This window comes from Oryza glaberrima, chromosome 8 (genome assembly GCF_000147395.1).
Source record: "Oryza glaberrima chromosome 8, OglaRS2, whole genome shotgun sequence".
Lineage (NCBI taxonomy): Eukaryota > Viridiplantae > Streptophyta > Magnoliopsida > Poales > Poaceae > Oryza > Oryza glaberrima.
The window spans coordinates 14,057,492-14,077,009 of NC_068333.1; the positions used below are offsets into that span (position 1 = coordinate 14,057,492).

Genomic DNA, 19,518 nt, shown 5'->3' on the forward strand with positions numbered 1-19,518 from the left:
GTTTTCCAAACCAGAGATCGGAGCTTTTTGGCAGCTATCAACCGAAGACAGAGAGGTCTGCCTGGTACTTCAGTGGTTCTTTCCCAAAACTTCTAGAGTTCTTGCCTCACGAGACAAAGTCTTGATTCTCGGAACCCCAACACTTGCAAACCTCACAGAGGACACATATTAGCACCACAAAGCAGGAAATCACACGAAATACATTGATTTGCATAAGACGGGAGACATGGGATCATATGAATCCTACTCTCCATTGAGAACCTGTAACGAGCTGGGTCTCGATTACCCTTACCTCATCGAACAAAGCCCTAGGAAGAGATGCCCTATTTTCAACTCAACATCCCTAGAAGCTTCTCTAGATTTCAAGTGACCCCTAATATCCCTAACTTGAACCCTTAGAGATAGAACTCCGCGAATGTGAATCTCTGATAAGCACTTTGCAGCAAGCGCCATGATTTATCCCTCTCTTTCATAGTACCAATAGCTATCAACACAATAAAAACTCTTTGAATATTTCCAAACAGCAACACAGAGCTAATTTATATATTATACTTGGTAAAACTGATTGGTAAAGATACAGAAATTGCAAATCAAACCAATCCAATGGATCTTCCTGCCTGTGAACCTCGAGAACACGATCAGATAGGTTGGCTCACAGGAGCCAAAGATCACGTCCAGGAACAAAACCTAGCTGCATCCTTGTTCTCACCTTGTGGTGGCAACGACAAACAACAAATACGATGGGAGCACCACCCTTGCCTCAGCAGGGAAAGAATTTTTTTATTTTATGAACCTTTTTAATTTTTAATTTTAAAAATAAACCCATCCGAAATTTATTTCCCAGATCTGAACATTTTGACCACGCCAACCCAAACTAGCGTGGCAAAATAATACTATCACGCCGCTCCCGTTGGAGTGATAGTGTTATTTGGCCATGCCGGTGTAGCTGGCTTGACAGCGTTATCTGGCCAGGCCGCTCTCGCTGGCGTGGCAGGACACGTCCGCTGCATGCGGCGTGACAGAGTTATTTGGCCACGTTAGACGGGCTGCATGGCCAAAAGGTTCAGATTTAAAAATATTTTTTGGAATGGTCCATTAATAAAATTAAAACATAAAAATGTCTTAAAAAATAAAAAATTTCGCATGGAAAACCCTAGATATGAACTCCAAACAAAAACCAACCTGCTCCCCCTGTCAACCGTGATCGACCAATTAAAATGTTCGTAGGCCTTCAGGTCAGGCTCGCAGGAATTATTTCCTTTATTTTCTTGGCCCAATGGAGTTACCATTTAGGAATATTTTTGCACTTTGATTTTTTGTCCAAATGTGACCAACAAGAAATTTAGCCAAAGAAATTAAATTTTTCCGTAACGTTATGTTGTGATACTAAAATTTTAATTTTAGTATTTATTTCTTGTTTATATTAATATTAGTTTCATCCGTTGCAACGCACATACATGTTGCTAGTAATTAAAATCCTATTACCATTTTAATATATTTTAAAAATAAAATATGAAAAAAATCTATTATGTAAGAAAAATTATAACGATGACCATACTAGTTTCAAAATAAGTTAAAGAAAAAAGCTATTTAGTCGGCCCTCGCATATAAGTCAGATTCTCTCTCATGGAGCGCGTGGAAAGAGTCGGTTTTTTCTTTTCTTTTTTTTCAGTTTTCTTACGTTTTTTTTCTTTCAATTATTTCGGTTTCTAGATATATATATATAAAAGTATGTTTCAGTTTATTTTATCTATACACATATAAAGTATAAAATTTGTATGTGTACCTGTCTTATAGGGTAGGGTTTATATGCATGCGTTCATACAGAGATATAGGGTGAGTGTACGTGTGTTGTGAGTGTCTGTGTAATTAAAAAATATATATCAATGTACTTGTAGAGAGAGGGAAAAGACTAGAGGGGGAAACTGATCGAGCTGGTGCGCGACCGCCCGCGCATCAACCATCCCCATCTCCCTTCCGCTAGCATTTGTTCATTCGCACTCTTGTCATCGAAATATCAAGAGCCGGACGAACATGCAGGAACTTGAGTACTGGACGCACCATCACCCCTCAAAGCAATCCAACATGGCGCCTCCGCTCGCACGTCTCCCGCCCGGAGATCTGCCGTGCGATCCCGATTCCACCCAAAATCCCTCCTCCGGAGCCAATGCCATGAGCCAAACACAACACCACCCTGGCCGGCGACGCATCCGATCGAAGTGGATGCGGCCGAAAACCCCCAAAAGCAGTAGCAGCCGCAGCAGCAGGTAATCAAAGCCGAGGTATATGCGCCCAGAAAAGCACAGAACAAATTCGGTTTTATTTTTTCTCTCCAATTCTCCTCCAAATCCCGCTGCGAGAAAGCTAATTTAATCCGTCATGTTTTTTGTTTTTTGTTTTTCTCTCCGCAAGCTATGAATCATCGTCGTCGTCATCAGCATCAGCAGCAGCAGGCCAGCAGCAGCCGTAGCAAATGTGAGGAATTGGGGAAAATCACGTTTCCGTGCATCGTTCGATCTCCAGTGCCTCGAGCGGTTCGTCCCTCCCGGCCAATCGAATTTTTTTTTTTTTGCCGTTACGATCTTGCCTTTTTTGCTTGCTTCTGGGGATTAATGAGCGTTTTCCCCTTCAGTTTTTGCTCTATTAAATGATCCGAGACCGAGAGGAAACCTAGGGTTCCGTTGCATTCTCGCCCCCAATCCCAGCTCCACCCTTTCCTCCTCCGCCGCCGCCGCCGCCACCAAATCGATCGAGCGCTTCCGCCGGCGTCCTAGCGGCTCAGGAGTCCCGATTTCGAGTTGTGGCAGTCGGTTTTGGTCTCCTGTTAGCTTAGATCCGCTCGATCCGATTTTCTCTGCTCGATCCCATTTCCGCTGCTCGATCCGATCTGGGGTACTATTCGTTTGATTTGCTCGGTTCTTTTAATTTTGTTCCTTGCTGGTTTCGGGTGTAGATCTATTGTGGAGGTCTGATCGATCTGTTGTTGCTATGGGTGCAAACCCTTGCAGGTTTTCAACCATGCCTCATTTCCCTAGCGGCTCAAGGGTGAAGTGCACGGTGCTTGCAGTGCTGTGTGGGAAGGTAGGCAAGCAGCGGGCGCCACCTTGTCCGGTGCCTGGGTCCCAGCGGCCGCGGCCATCGTACCCATTCCCGGAGTTAATCTCCTCCGGGAGGTTGGAGGTAAGTATCCTTTTGCTGCTTATTTTTTTTTATGAGGAGTTTAATAGTAGGCTACAATCCAACTAGTAAACCTATGTGGAGGTGAGATAACATGGAGAATAAGAAGTGTTAGCTCTTGTGTAAAAGTTAGCTATACACATGCTCTTAAGATAAGGGGCGGATCCAGTGTATAGTTACTGGTGTCAGATGACACCAATTATTTTTGCTAATTACATTATTAAATATGCTTGGAACTAATAAATTACTCTTAGAATTGGCATTTGCACCATGGTATGTGAAGAGTGACCCCAATGATATTTTTTATAGCTCCACCCCTGTCTAAGATAAATGCATTAATTAATAATATAAATGAGAAAAGAGAGAGAGAAGAAAAATAGAGACAACCTTATAACTAACTTGTTACACATGTGAGCCCTAATGCTACTTTTTGATTGGCTTATATCTAGTAGTTAGATCTACTATTAAACTTGCTCTTAAGTACATATTTTGTTTGTCAATTCTGAACTTAGCAAGCTGGGCATGCAGGTGCACAAGCTGATCAACCCAACAGTTGATCAATTTCTGGAGGCACAACGTGCTTTGCAACCCCGCTTCATGTACCTCCAGGGTCAGCAGCTTGACAACGAAGAAAAAATTGGTACACTGGTCTGGGGCGATGCTGATGTATCTGATCCACAGATATTTAGTTCACTCATTCGTCCGCCTTTTCCTACCATAGTATGCACTAAACTCTGCTGATTTTCTATGTACTATACATTTTATCATGTCTAACTTAAACTAGCAAATGTTAGACAATACAAGAGCCCTAGAGTGTCTGCAGGGCTGGCGCCTAGGAAATTAGCAAGCATATTACATAAAAATTAGACAATACAACACTAAAATAGAAGCACAAGAGCACCTAAGGTTGGTTAGCCGTCTAGTACACAATGTAATGCATAATCCCAGGCGGCTAATAGGTGCCTAGCACCGGTTTTTAGAGCACTGATGTTTGGCTGCTTGGTGCTTCAGCTCCCAATAGCACCTGGACTATGCTTCTTTTAGCGCTACAGTCTATATAGCCAATATGCTTCTTTACATGTTTGGTTTACTGATCCATTTTAGTTATTAGTACCGTGTTTGCTGATGAAGTTTGCCAATTTGTATAATTTGGGTGCTAGAGTGCTTGCTAATGTAGTTATCACTGCTCTTAGCATACGGTATTGATCTTTTAATTGAGTGATCAATAATACGATTAATTCATGCATGCATGCAGCTGGGATTAGAGCCGGGCAACAATTGCATCAATACTCTTATGGAGCCATAAATATGGGCATTTAGGTTATCTCATTGGGTTTCTTGGTTTAATGCGAGAAAAATACACGCCCGATAAAGTTATGCAGAGGGAGTAGTTCATAAATGCATGCATCCATGCTCCCTTTGTTATTGAGGTTGATTGTGATTTAAGGGCCAATTTAGAGATTAACAAATTGGCCCTTAAAATTACATATTTTGATTTTTGTTTTTTTTAACTTTTATAACCTTGTTTATATATTCCAGATATATTTGTAGCTACTAACAGTTAAATTTCCTTTTAACCTTCCTCTCTGCCTATTTTCCTGTTCAGTTTAGTGAAAGTTTTTCTTTTTTCCAATTTTTCCTTAGTCTTCTTCCTTGTAGCTACTCATCTTACCTTTAAAGCTCTAATACAGGTTTATTTGGAAGTTCCAAGTGGAGAAAAGATTGCTCAATCTCTTCAATCGAAGGTAGTTTGTTTTCTGATATTTTCAATTAGCTGTTTCTTATTTACGTTTGAGCTTGTAGATTGCTTATTGCTGCAAATCTCTTTTTGCCACATGGGTGGGTATCTGCTTGTTGCGATGCAATATCCAAATGTCCCTATTTATTGGTTAAAAAAATCATTTTCTTGTGAAGTATTATAGAGATTAGTTTCCATAAAACAATTACTACTAAACTGCATGTGTTTAACTTGTTTTGAATGGCATAGTGTGGTTCTATTGATGGAAATTTATATAATTATATGCTTTTAATGTCTGCAATCACTGTTCCACATGCTGATTACTAATTTACATTTTTTTGGCAGTTTTACTAAGCTTTTTTCTCCCCCAAAATACAATTCCTACTCTGCTATTACTTCGGAATCTTATTTCTAATTTCAGATTTGCAATTTTCACTCTTTCATTGCTAGGGTATTTCATATATAATGTATTGGAGATATTCATTATCATCGTATGCAGCATCTCATTTTCGCCATTCCTTGATGTCAGTTGTTCAGAGGTATCATATCCGTCTTGCATTTGTTTAATATATTGTAAGCCTTTAAGTTTTGTTTCTTTATCCAGTAATTGTGTATTCCTGTTTGTAGCTCCTGTAGCCATGCATGGGATGCATTTCAGGTTGCATATGCTACTTTTCAACTGTATTGTGTAAGAAATAATGAGGTGCAACGTCTTATGCTTGGGCCTCATCTACTTGGGGATGCTCCAAGGATATATATCACCCCTCCTGGAAACGAAATGGCCGAGGAAGAAGATACCTCTGAATATTTTCCAGACATAAAGATATATGATGAAAATGTGAATTTGAAGCTTCTTATTTGTGGAGCACATTGCACCCTTGTAAGTTTAAGCGATCATGCCTATATTTTTCTTCTAAAATATGGCATTTTTCTTATTCCAAATCAATGATTGTACTTCCATCTCTTTTACAGGATTCATCTCTATTGAACTCACTAGAGGATGGTTTGAATGCTCTTCTAAATATTGAAGTATGTGTCAAATCCTCTTCTAGTTACCATGTGTTGCTGCCTTTTATTTTCTATGTCTAATTAATTAGTGCTGAGTTCTAAATAGAGTATTACCCCAAAGACCTATTTTGTAGAAGTGCTAGGTTATTGGAGTAATGAAGTACATGATGCTAACTTACAAATCAGAAATACTGCTGCATCATAAGTAACATGCTAGTGGCCACCGGCCAGTATTGCTAAGCACCTTATACAAGCTGGTGGGCCGGGGCTAGGTTCCAAAGTCCATACTTGTATGGTTATGGAGTGAAGCTCGATGTAGTTTAGTTGGAGTCTCACTTTCTGAGTTGTATATTTTCATTTTAGACTATGCAGCATACCCACATCGAAAAACTTAGTAGTGGTGGTGGTGACTGGTGGGTGTGCCATCCCACCACCTCCTATTTTGTTTGGTAGGATCTTCTGATTTGTGGATTTATTTTTTGATTGATGTGGGATTGCAAATGTACTTGTTTTTTCATGAAATATATACAAATTTTAAAATTGGAACTTGTATATTTGTTGATTTTTGCAATACAATGGTATTTTGCTAGTACCATTGTATGTAAATTTTATGTACCATGAATTTAGGAACAAGATAATATTGCACATACTTTTCATATTCTCTGTCCATTTTTGTCTATTAAACTGGACAAGAAAAATTATGCAAGTAGTAAAATTGTTGGTAGGGCCTTGTTAATGTTTGATTTTCTTCTCTCTTTTTTTCAGTTTCGATGGTGCAAACTCCAGGATAGAGTCAGGTATCTTCCGCTGCTATATAATACATATTCAATATCTCACAACCTTTTGTATCTTAAATACTATTGCTCATGTGTGAGTTATGTTTGTGCCTGTGTCCTTGCTTCAGTAATCATATCATAATTTTCTGTGCCACAGAAATATTTAAAGCTCAAACTGATGTTGTCTCAGTGAGCTAACTTGTATTTTGCTGCTACTATAATTTAAAGGTTAACTGAGGTAACATTCCCTATAGACTAAAGACAAAACTTAATGGTAACATAAATTAAATGCTTTTATTGGTGTGTCTTGTAAAATGTAAACTAAAGTGCGGTAGAGTATTTAACCTGTATCCTTTTGTAATCATATTTAAACTTTTAAAGTTATGCTTCTTATTCTTATTTGCAGTTATGCATGGTTGCTTGCACGATTACTATAAAATTTTTAGCTTGTTTCTGCTCACAACATTTCTCTTTGCAGCGCTGCTCCTCCTCTTCATGTTGATTCAACTCTGTTGGACGGGATGGTTACAATTTGTTGTGATATCACAACATCTAGTTCTTCCCACGTGTCACTGCTTCTTTCTGGCAGTCCACAGACCTGTTTTGATGATAAGGTATGGTTTTTGTAATTATGGAGCATTTTTTAGTCTTCAGTTTGATATTTGCAATGTCATATGTTGTTTTATGGCATTATGTAGCTTTTGGAGAAGCATATTAAAAAAGAACTTATTGAGAGCCGCCGGTTAGTTCGTGTTGTCTCGGTTAGCGAGGATGGACCATCTTCAGCTGAGCCGTTGACTTCAATGTCCGTGGCTTCTGGAGCTTCCACTTTTGAAGTCTTGATGACCTTACCTAAGTGGGCAGCACAGGTTAATTTTCTTCTGAAAAGTTTAAATGTTACTGACTAGACAGCTTGGTAATATGTGTGATATACTGACAATTTATCCACTACTAAACTAAAACATAAGGTGTTTTATACCCTTCTTCATCACTGACTGAAAAATCGTTTGAACTGTGTAGGTTTTGAAATATCTTGCTCAAGAAACATCTTACAAAAGCCTGGTTCCACTTGGAATTGCTTCTGTAAATGGTACTCCAGTTTGTTCGTTCGATAGTCAAGATGTGGATTGGCTTCTTTTCTTTCGCACAATCCAAGATGAAGCTATTGGAACTAGTCTATATCCCCATCCGCCAAGATGGTCTGCATCCCTTGCGAAGGACAGAGTTAAGGGAAGTATGGTGTCAAAACCAGGTAATTCTTAGTGCAAACCGAGTTGGAGTGGACTAGAAACATCTTATGGAAGGGGATTAACCTATTATTTTCATATCCTTTTCAGCTAGGTGAAGGATACAAAGGCAGTGGCAATTTGTAGTTGCGCAAAGGTGGTTTCTATGCCGGATGCTGAGAGAATGTGCAGCTCACTTGCACATCAACAATATACCATAGCAAGGGCAAGGCTCTATGTTGAGTGAATCCAAACTTATACTCCTTTGATGAACTTGTCTTGTTTTTGCTGTGGATCTCATTATCTGGTTGTTGGTTTATTAACCGCGACCAAATTTGAATCTTGAAAGTTGAATTTAGAGATGTTTTTTTCCATTGTAGTGTAAGCCTAGGCTTTTAAATCGCTTTACATATTCCCTTTTTTTAATGGTTGCTTCATTCAGTTGATCTCTACATCTTGTCAACGGTAGTCTTAACATATTAGAGTCAAATATTGAGCACTCCTGTCAATGATAACTACTATGCCTAGTACTACGATGGCATCATCAGATCGTTGAAAATCTCTTATTAGTTATGTCCAGTAGGATTATTTAAAATGAAAGTTTCCATAAATTCTACGAGAAATTCATGTGTTCCAAACATAGAGTAGATTGAATAGGAAAAAAACATACTAGTTCGAATCATAGTTATTAGGACCGGACTGGCGGTCCGACCGGAAAAAACCGGAACCGGAGCCTTCACCGGTTGTGTTGTGCAGTCGGAATAGAAATTACTATATATAAACCGGATTAAGCCGGTGGTCCGACCGGTTGAACCAATCAAACCGTGAACCAAGCACTAATAACTATGGGTTGAATACAAAACGATCTCACACTGTACTGTTCAATGCCCGGTCCGGTTCTAATAACTATGGGTTGAATACAAAACGATCTCACACTGTGCTGTTCAATGCCCGGTCTAGTCCTAATAACTATGGGTTGAATACAAAACGATCTCACACTGCTGTTCGAATACAAAATGATCTCACACTGTGCTGCAAGCCTGCAACTAGAATGAGTAACGACACCCGACTGCCCTCCATAAGCCAAACCTGCCCTCCATAAGCCAAACCTGCAAAATTTTTGGGACGATCATTGTAAACTATGTTTTATATGCAACACTAGCTAAATACCTGTGTGTGACAGCAGTTATGTCCTTGTTAAAAAAAATATTAGTTTCTACTCCCTCCGTTTTATATTATAAGACTTTCTAAAATTGCCTATATTTATATAGATGTTAATGAATCTAGACATTTATATATGTCTAGATTCATTAATGTTTAATGAATGTGGATAATACTAGAAAGTTTTATAATATGAAACAGAGGAAGTACTTGGTTAAAACAAGATTAATCAATCGGAGCAAGAGCAGTTACAGACTACATAACTACTTTACACAAGTATTAATCTGTTACTACTTAAAAAATTTATAATGCTTCCATCGTCCGTCTTATCTTAAAAAAAAGAGCGATCATGCAAAAAAAAAAGCGGCAAATAAAAAAAGAGCGAATCGGAGGCGAAAAAAAAACTCTCCTCCCGTCTGCCGTTCTGTTTTTTTTTAATTCCTAAAAAATAAATAAACAATCTAAATCAGAAAATAAAAAAACATTTCATCTCTATCTCTATCTATATCTATATATAGCTACTTAAAAAGTTAAAAAAGTTTTCATCGTCCGTATATATATAAAAAACCATTATATGGTAAAAGGGGAGAAAAAACGCGGCAAAAAAGCCTCTTTATCTAATCTAATCTAATATATCTATCTAAACAAGAAGTTTCCATCGTCCACTAAAAAAGAAAAAAACACGCGAGAAAAAGAAAACCAGCTAGAAAAAATAAAGCAAAAAAATGTGAGAAAAAAATGTTAAAAAACACGTGAGAAAATTATGATTCCGCCGTCTGTAAAAAAAAACATTGTCAGTGCATATATTCTCTATGTCTAAGCTATCTAATTACTAATATAAAAAAAGAAGTTTCCATTGTTCGTTAAAATATAAAAAAATGTGCGAGAAAAAAATGGTTTCAAGAAAACTCACGAGGAAAAAAAACGAAAAACGCTCGAGAAAACAAGCAAAAATAACCCGTGAGAAAAAAGTCAGAAAAAGGGGCAGAAAAGCGCGAGGAAAATTCAGTTTTCGTCGTAGGTAAAAAAAAAAAGAAAAGAAAAACATGCTAGGAAAAAGTGTCAGAAAGACAAGAAAAAAAGTCCGATTATATGGTAAAAGAACATCATATAAATGTGCAATTACGATTTCACATGTAGCTTTATATAAAGAAGGTGAAATTTGTATTTCAATTAATTATAGATTGTAAATATTTCTCAATGTTTCCTCAATTTTCTCGTATTTTTTTCCCGTTGCAACGCACGTGCACTTTTTCTAGTTTTAATTAATTGAAAGATTTGTATTTTTCCTTTCGTCACATCCTTTTTTTTCTCCATGCTTTATACATTTACAACTTATTAATTTATTTATATATAACATTAATTCACCAACAAATACATAGCATTAAGTGTAACCAAGAGCGAAAAAATGAGGTTGGATTCATCATGTCATCTTTCCGTTCACTACTTAAAAAATATTTTTCTTGATGACCACCCGAATAGATTGCAGACAGGACATAAGTGTTTGTGCCTGCAAAAATTTATCCCATTTTTCCACGTGGCTTCTTAAGAAACCTTTATGCAAGAATCATTTTTTCCAAATGGACCATTTAAAATATACGCACGTGAAAATGCGGTGTTTAACTCACCGGCATGCAAAAATACCCCCCGAAGATTCTTACTTTTTTTATTCTCCAGTCCTCTCTCTCTCACACCACCCACACTGCTCTCCTTCCTCCCGGCGGCAGGCAAGGGCAACGACGATGGCTTCCTCCTCTTCTCCCCCAGTCCTTCTCTCCCCTCTCCCCCCTCCGGACGCAGTGGAGGGCTCGGGCAGTGGGAGAGGGCGGAGGAGGGATGCGACAGTGGCGACAGATCTGGCAGTGGTGAGGCGTGCGGCGGGCGGATCCAACGGTGGGAAGGTGCGGCGGCCATCGCCCGCGCGTATCCGACTACGGCGGATCCAGTGGTGGGGATGTGCGGCGGCAGCGGATTAGGTGGTGAAGAGGCATGGGAGTAGCGGATTCAACTCCCCCTCCCGCATTTCGATGGTGAAGGGAGCGGGCGGACCCGGCCACCCCTAGCCCCCTACGTCCCACGACAAGGACAAGGACGAGGATGAGGACAGCAACGGCGATGGTTACAACGACGACAATGACGAGGAGGACGGCGGGCATCCGTGATATGGACAATATTACATGACTAAAAAAATAAATAACTTATTGTAGCCATAAATATAGGAGTCAATAAAAAACAATTTTATTTCAAGGTGGTATCAATATCTTTCTTATAATCATAAATTGAGCGGATCCGGTAGTGGGGATGCGCGGCGGCAGCGGATCCGGTGGTGAAGAGGCACGGGGGCAGCGGATTCAGCTCCCCCTCCCTTGCGTTGACGGTGAAGAGAGCGGGCGGACCTGGCCACCCCTAGCCCCCTATGCCCTACGACAAGGACGAGGACGAGGATGAGGAGAGCAGTGACGTTGATGACGAGGAAGACAGCGGGCATCCGTGATATGGACAATAAATAACTTATCTTTCTTATAATCATAAATCGAGTGGATTTAAAACAACAAAGAATTGTATGAGTGTAGTGAGTGTCAATTCATTGCACAACAATAGAAGGTTCGATTTAGTGGAGTCGCTTTTGGTTGATGTGTCATCGCTTTCGACTCCTTATCTACCAACGTGCATGTACAGAGTATGTATATAAAATTAAATTTGACTTCACCCGTTGCAACGCACGGGCACTATGCTAGTAAGGAAAAAATAGCTAAGTACTCTGACATCATGACCCACATGTCATTGGTCACCTCCACCACTATCTTTTAGATACAGTATATATACTCTGGAAACAAATTAACAAAACACGATATGTAAGGGTATCAACAATGTACATAGTCCATAAAGATTATAAGGTGTGATTCATTTATTTTGCTATTGTTTATTCAAATCACTTCTTTCTATAAAGCTAATGCCCACTAAACATGTAAAGCTCAACATACAAGCATAGTATTTATTAGCACTCCTAAAACCTACATGCAAGCATGCCACATCAACCCATTAAGCACGCAAAGCTCAACATGCAAGTATATAATAATTATGTCTACAATTTATTTTATTCTAAAACTAAACATACACATGCTAAATCATCATTCTCAAATCATTTTTGTAATATTTCAATCCAAATCATTCCATCATTTCTCCAATATCAAACATAATCATTTTTGTAATATTTCAATCCAAATCATTCCATCATTTCTCCAATATCAAACATATATCCCGCAGCAAAGTGCGGGGGCATCATCTAGTCTTTCACAATGCTTGATACCATCCAGGCTCATTGTTAAGTATTCTATTGAATGATGTACTATGCTAGAAGAAGTGTATTAGTTTTTAATTGGAACTACATCACGCCTCATACCCTAAGCAATGCCCGGTCCGTCCCTCCCATAGCTAAGTAGTTAACCCCGAGCACCGCTCATACCCTCGAATAGTGTTTTAACTTATCCAATCCGTGTACTATATGTGTTTATCGCAGCCTGCAATATCCTCATGTACTAATACACTGTTAATTACTATTTTTTTAAGATTGAAATTGAATGAGTAGAGTAGCATGGCTTCATTGGGTGTATGTGATGGGAGAAGTGCAACAACAACACCGAGTCTTGTCCTCCGAATCATATGTGTGTCAGCCAAATCTTGTAGCTACGACATCGGGTAGCCAATATACCAACAATATCGTTCTCTGTGCCAGCTGGATTAGGAGGATGCAATAGTTGAACATCTATACTGACCGATTCATCTCTAGAGAGACCTTCTGGCACCCCATGCCATGCAACAACATGGAGGATAGACGAAGAGGAGGATGGTGGTGGTGGCGTCAATAGCAGCTGTAGTATGGTCCCAAACTGTATTTATTTATTTATTTGAGATTACATATGCAATTCATTTTCTTTATACTGTGCAATCATTAAGGAAAAAGCATGGAATGAAATCAGGTGTAATGAGTGAATTTACTATTAGATGGAATGGAATCAAAATAAAGCAAGGGAAGAAATGGTATAATTTATCCAATCCATATAGAGTAGACAGAATATAGTATATTTTTGTTGAGAAATTATTGTCCCGCTCGCGGGATAATTTTGGAGTGGGAATTTGGAGGGGGAAAGAAGCAATGGAACCAGAAGGAGAGTGCATGCCATTCCAACACAAACGCTTAGAGATGTTCTTATGAAAATAAACTGGTTATTTTGCTTGCCATGTCGGATTAGTGAGATGATTGGCATAGGCATTCAACGCTTCGTCGGAGGCGATACGACCTAAATAATTACCTTCCTGCATGGATCAAATTGGAAGAAATTGGAGGATACCAATCTAATACGAGATAGTTGATGGTTTTTGTCATTTATTTTCTCTCCTTAAACACTTGTATGTCTATATAGGCACTTTGCATTGAGGATATATAGCCAAGCCGCTAGGGATATTTTATTGCTTACAACTCAGATGTCTGTATACAATGATACACCATAAATGGTTTACTTATCAGAAAGCAATAAAACGATACTGATACACCAGTACACCACTTTCAAGTATAAATTCTCATGGTGATTGTTGGTGGTATCGCTTAACAGAGCGCATGGCTGCGGTGGAAAATTTATTGGCTGGCCAGGTGCCATGGCTGGATAGCAAGCAAACATCACAATACAATAGACAATAATGGTGGCTTGAGTCATTATCCAGTAAACAAGTCAAACTCTTGTATGAAGTGTGGTCATTTTGGGTTTCATCCACTTCAGTGGTTGTGAAGAAAGATGACTTTCTACAGTTAGCTGGACATCAGTTCACACCCTATGAGATGGGCACAATACATTGATGCTATTGAAAATGGACTTGTTGATGGGAATAGCTAGGATGCCAACAGTGTTCATGATACATGGGGCTGCAAAGAAGAGATGCCTGTTATACTGAAAGATGGTACCGACATATGGAAATTGAAAGGGATAAAGAAAAGTGCAATGAAGAATATTATTTTAGCTTGGAAGAGTGTTTTTAATCCAGCCATTAAATCATTATCGCAAGGAGATAAACCATTCCGCATTTACAAGAAAAATGTTAGTAATTGTTTGCCATGTCCTGTTGCCATATCAACAATTCCTGGGAAGCTGAAAATGAGAAACGCGATTGTCATGCTTGTGAGACACCATGAGTTCTATGGAGAAGGCAAAAAAATACTAAGCTGCAGCTGAAGACTTCTTATAGGGAAAAGCAATAGTAAATTGGTAATAGGAATGACCTGATCACAATTGATCATCCGAGTGCTACGAGTGCCGTGGAATCCAGGCGGTTTTCATTTTCAGAACTTTACTTGGCATCGACCTGATGACATGTCGAATTTTAAGGATAAGGGATTGTTAGGGTCTCAACTTGAATAGGCTGTTAGGCTGATGCTGCACTAATGTCCAACTATGCCCCATGGAGGCTTGGATCAAGAGAATACAAAACGAAAGCTGCAGCAACCATCGAGGGGCATTGATCAACAGAAGAACCGACGACGGCGGCGGCGGTGGCGGCGGCGGCGGCGACCTAGAGGCCAACACTACAACATGAAATATTTTCCTGGACGCTAGACCCGTTTGTTTCCAGGCGGGCCATAATTGTCACCACATGGGATAATCGGGAGACTGGCAACGGGCTGTCGCCCGCACGGGAAAACACATTATCCCGTGTGGGCCACTTTACTCAACTGCACACGAAAATGCCGTACAGGCCTCTTTACTCGCCCCGCACGCAAAAATAATCCTCATCCCCACTCCTTAACTCTCCCACTCCTCTCCTCCCGGCCTCTCCTCTCCTCACAGCAGCGACAGCAGCGGTGCCGGGCGATAGCGCGCGGCGGCCCCTCCCTCCCTCTCCCTTCAGCTCCCCTCCCTCCCCTTGCAGATCCGGCGGAGGGGAGGCATGGGGGTGGCGGATCCGGCAGCGTGCGCAGGCGGAGGCGACAGCGTGGCGACGGGCGACAACGAAGGCGCGCGGCCCCTCCGTCCCCTCGCACATCCGGCGGAGGAGAGGCATGGGGATGGCAGTGGACGACGGTGGCGAGCGGCCCCTCACTCCCTCTCCCTTCAACTCCCCTCCACTTGCAGATCCGGCGGAGGGGAGGGATGGGGGCGGCGGATCCGGCGGCGGGCGGCGACGGTGGCGAGCGGTCCCTCCCTCCCCTTGCAGATCCGGCGGAGGGGAGGGATGGGGGCGGCAGATCCGGTGGTGGGCGTAATCGGGCGACAGCGGCGGCAGCGGGCGACGACGGCGGCGCGCGGCCCCTCCCTCCCCTTGCAGATCCGGCGGAGGGGAGGCATGGGGGCGGTGGATCCGGCGGCGGCCGACGACGGTGGCGAGTTGCCCCTCCCTCCCTCTCCCTTCGGCTCCCCTCCCCTCCCCTCCCTCCCCTAGCAGATCCGGCGGAGGGGAGGGATGAGGGCGGCGGATCCGGTGGTGGGTGCAGGCGGAGGTGACAGCGTCAGCGGCGGGCGACGATGACGGCGTGCGGCCACTCCCTCCCCTCCCCTCCCTCCCCTTGCAGATCCAGCGGAGGGGAAGGGTGTATTCGGTCGGCGACGGGAGCGGGCGGCGGATCCGGCGTGGGAAGCGGGCGATGACGACGGTAGTGGTGGCGGCGGCGACGGTTTTTTTTGTTTCGATTTTTTATTTTCCCGTGCGGGTGGCTTAAGCGCCCGCACGCGAAAATCGATTTTCACGTGCGGGTGCCTCTCCCGCACGAAAAAATCGTGATTTTCGCAGACGCTGGGTTCTAGACGGGCGGAACCAACGCACGTGAAAATCGTGATTGTAGTACTACAATGGGTTCCTTGTCAATTCCTTCTCAAACTCAACTTCTACCTCCACCCCCTTAGTTCTAGAACCCTTATAGAACTTATCTCTCTTTTCTTCTTCTTATGTTCTCCACCAAACAAAGAGCTGTATTCAATATGGGTTGCTAACAGGCCCGTCATTGATTGCACTGTCAATGGCAATTACTCTTCAGATTGGAAATTACTGAGTTGATTATGAAGTGAAATTTGCGGCATTTGCTTGAAAATTGAGGTTATTTTGTTGAGGGTGAGCTTCTTTGCTTCTCAAGGATCTGATGTTGCACAAGCGACAAGACAATGTTCTTGGGTTGTACAAGTAGACTGGTAATGACGTTATGCGCATACTTCTGCCGGATTCAGAGACCACCGCCTTCAGAAGATAAGAGCATCCTCAGCCGCTCATCTATATTTGGTCCTCCAAATGTCCATATGGAGTATCATCCAAAAAAGATATCCCTTCCAACTCCAACAGATCATCCATATTACATCATCCATATCTCATCATCCTATATTTTAGGAATATCTTTCCAACTAACTTTACATTTGTATTTTAAGGGGTATATTTCCAACTAACTTAATTTTAACGGTGTTATTTATCGCGAAAATATTTTGAAACGAGTAAATTTTAACGGATATATTTTTAATGGATAGTTTTTTAATTGATATATTTGAATTGAGAGAAATATTTTTTTATATATTCGTAGCATCATCAATAAAATGAAATGAACATAAAAACACAGCAAAAAATATTCCTATTTCCTATTTCCTTTTACTCTATTCCTATTTCCTATTTCCTCTTCTCTACTACTACTACTACTACTATTTTCCATTCACTCTATTCCTATTTCCTATTTCCTATTTCCTCTTCTCTACTAGGGGTGAAAACGGTACAGAATTTTTCCGGATTCCAGACCTATTTTCGGAAACGGAATCAGCCGGTCGGAAATTTTTCGGAATTTCTCGGAAACAGAATCGAAAACGGAAATATTTTCTCGGAAACGGAATCGAATATGATAATCGCAGTTTCCGTCGGAACTCAGAATCGGTCGGAAACATTCCGGAAAATTTGTCGGAATTTCTGAAGTTAAAAAGGCCCATCCAATCAATAGTCCATAATCCCTCCCCAAGTCCCCAGCAGGCCCAACCCAAGCTGCTAACCCTAGAGAAGAGAGTGGAGAGAGAGAAGTCAGACAGATCGGGAGGAAGGTCGGGAGCGACGCATCGCCATCCAGAGGCGGCGGCGGAGCGGCGCATCCAGAGTGCACCACCACCCACCGCCGGCCTGCCGTCCTCGCTTCCTTGGCTCCTCGCGACCTCGCCCCCGCTGTCTTGCATCTCGCGCCGCCCTTCCTCTTTGCTCCGTCCTCGCCCCCACCAACGGCGACGGCGGGAGGCGACGACAACGCGCAAGGCAACGGCGGCAGGCGGCAGCCGCACGGCTCCTTCTAGATTTGGTACTCTCCCTCTCCACGCCTACACCCTCTTCTCCACACTCCATGGCGAGCAGCGCAGGCGGTCGACAAGCTGGTAAGCGGCGGCGGCAGCTTGCGGCTTGCGACGACTTGGCGTCAGCAACTTGCGGCCAGCGACGGCGACGATGGAGGCGAGGTCACGATGGAAGTCCGAATGTGGGCGGGAGATGTGGGCATTGAGATATGGCGTGAGGAGAGAGAATCGCTATATTTGGCCGAAATCTGCTCGCTTTGGCGCATCGTCCATATTTGGCGGACTGGATGCCGTATCTGCTAGAGGTCCATTTTCATCTCGCGTACACCATATATCGGATGGAGGACCGGATGAAGGATCTCCTGGGGATGCTCTAAGGTAGTAAAGAGTAAATTTATCAGAACTCCAGGGCTGTGTTCGTTTTAGGAGGATGGAAACTAATCCCTCCCGCAAGGAAAATGGAGCGGTCCATTAGCGTGTGATTAATTAAGTATTAGCTATTTTTTTTTAAAAAAATGAATCAATATGGTTTATTTAAGCAACTTTCGTATAGAAACTTTTTGTAAAAATGCACCGTTTAGCAGTTTGAAAAGCGTGCGCGTAGAAAACGAAAGGGGGAGTTGGGAACCACTTGAAACGCCTGGGTGCATAAAACAAAGTATCTTGAACTCCGTACAAACCTCATATAGACAAAATTGTGTGTGCGTAGCAACATCTGAAAATCTCATGGCACACAACCTCGGGTGAATGTAGCACTTTTGAACGTGAAATTGAATTCACTTGAACAGAACAGCTACAATGCAAAGCTTGACTCCTGATATTTGGATATGTGCACGCAGCAAAACACACCGGAAATTTTGCTACTGACAGAACAACAGAGAACCCCGGGAAAGACTCGTAGAAACTTATCCGAATATATTGTAGGCCTAAAATTCCAATAACATATTTAACACCTGGAGAGAGAGGGAGAGGGGAGCGCAGGGGAGGGCTGGCCAGGCGGCGCCGGAGGCCGCGTTGGGAGGCGGTGGCGGCGGCCGGCGGGAACGACGGGGCGGAGGGAGGACGAGGCGACGATGCGGGGAAGGAGGATGGGGCAGCGAGCACGCCTACCCGCGCGTTCACCACGAGGCGGCAACGGCTGGGGCCTGGGACAGGGGGAGGAGGAGAAGGCGACCGGGGGGGGGGGGGGGGGGACGGCGTATGATTTATTTATTTGTATATCGAGACTACATTTCAATATAGTAGCGGTTAATGATTTATGTTTTTTATAATGGTTTTTGAATTTTAAATGTGAATACGTGTTCATTATTACATGGGAAACTTGCATTGCATGTGCAATATGGATGGTTTAATTCACAGTGGTTATTACTTGCGTTACACGTGCATGATTACTATCAATATAAAACCTTTCAATGTCCCGTACGATTTGTTAAAAAAAAAAGAAACTAAACACAAGACTAGTGGTACATGGACACACGAACAGAGAAGATATATATATATATATATATATATATATATATATATATATATATATATATATATATATATATATATATATATATATATATATATATATATATGTATATAAGCGCACACCGCACGCTGGTGATCGAGTTTATTCTTTTGCAGAATATATATATATATATATATATATATATATATATATATATATATATATATATATATATATATATATATATATATATTTATATTTACTAGTAAAAGTGCCCGTGCGTTGCAACAGGAATTGTAAAGACCAGAAAATTGAGAAAAATTTGAGAAAGATTTGTATTATGTAATTAATTGAAATATAAATTTCCGAAAATATTTGGTATTTTTTAAGTAGGTAGATATATAATTAAATTAGTTTAGTGTGCGAAATAAAATTATATAGTTGGATTTAATTTTATTGAAGTCTCCATGATTAATTACAATATTTGGAATTTTATTGAAATTTCTAGAGTTTAATAGCTAATTTTGATAGTACAAGCATTATTTCAGCATTTATTTAAATAAAAAAATCATCCTTGGTCTCTAGGCCATTTTCAGCCCGCTTTCATCCCTTCTCCTCCCCTCCGTCTCAACTTGTAGGAAAGCATTCGGCCCAACAGGAAGTCTAATTCGGCTCCCTCTAC

General features: G+C 41.5%; 1 protein-coding gene across 1 annotated transcript; it reads left to right on the forward strand.

Moving 5' to 3' along the window:
* Positions 1-1,903: 1,903 nt before the first annotated feature.
* LOC127782949 (AT-rich interactive domain-containing protein 4-like) lies at positions 1,904-8,757 on the forward strand. Its single transcript, XM_052310242.1, has 12 exons — positions 1,904-2,267; positions 3,009-3,180; positions 3,706-3,897; positions 4,869-4,922; positions 5,366-5,454; positions 5,543-5,795; positions 5,888-5,944; positions 6,689-6,720; positions 7,178-7,313; positions 7,398-7,568; positions 7,720-7,951; positions 8,037-8,757. Exons 1-12 carry the CDS (start codon positions 2,035-2,037, stop codon positions 8,042-8,044), a joined length of 1,629 nt encoding a protein of 542 aa, XP_052166202.1. The 5' UTR covers positions 1,904-2,034; the 3' UTR covers positions 8,045-8,757.
* Positions 8,758-19,518: the final 10,761 nt, after the last annotated feature.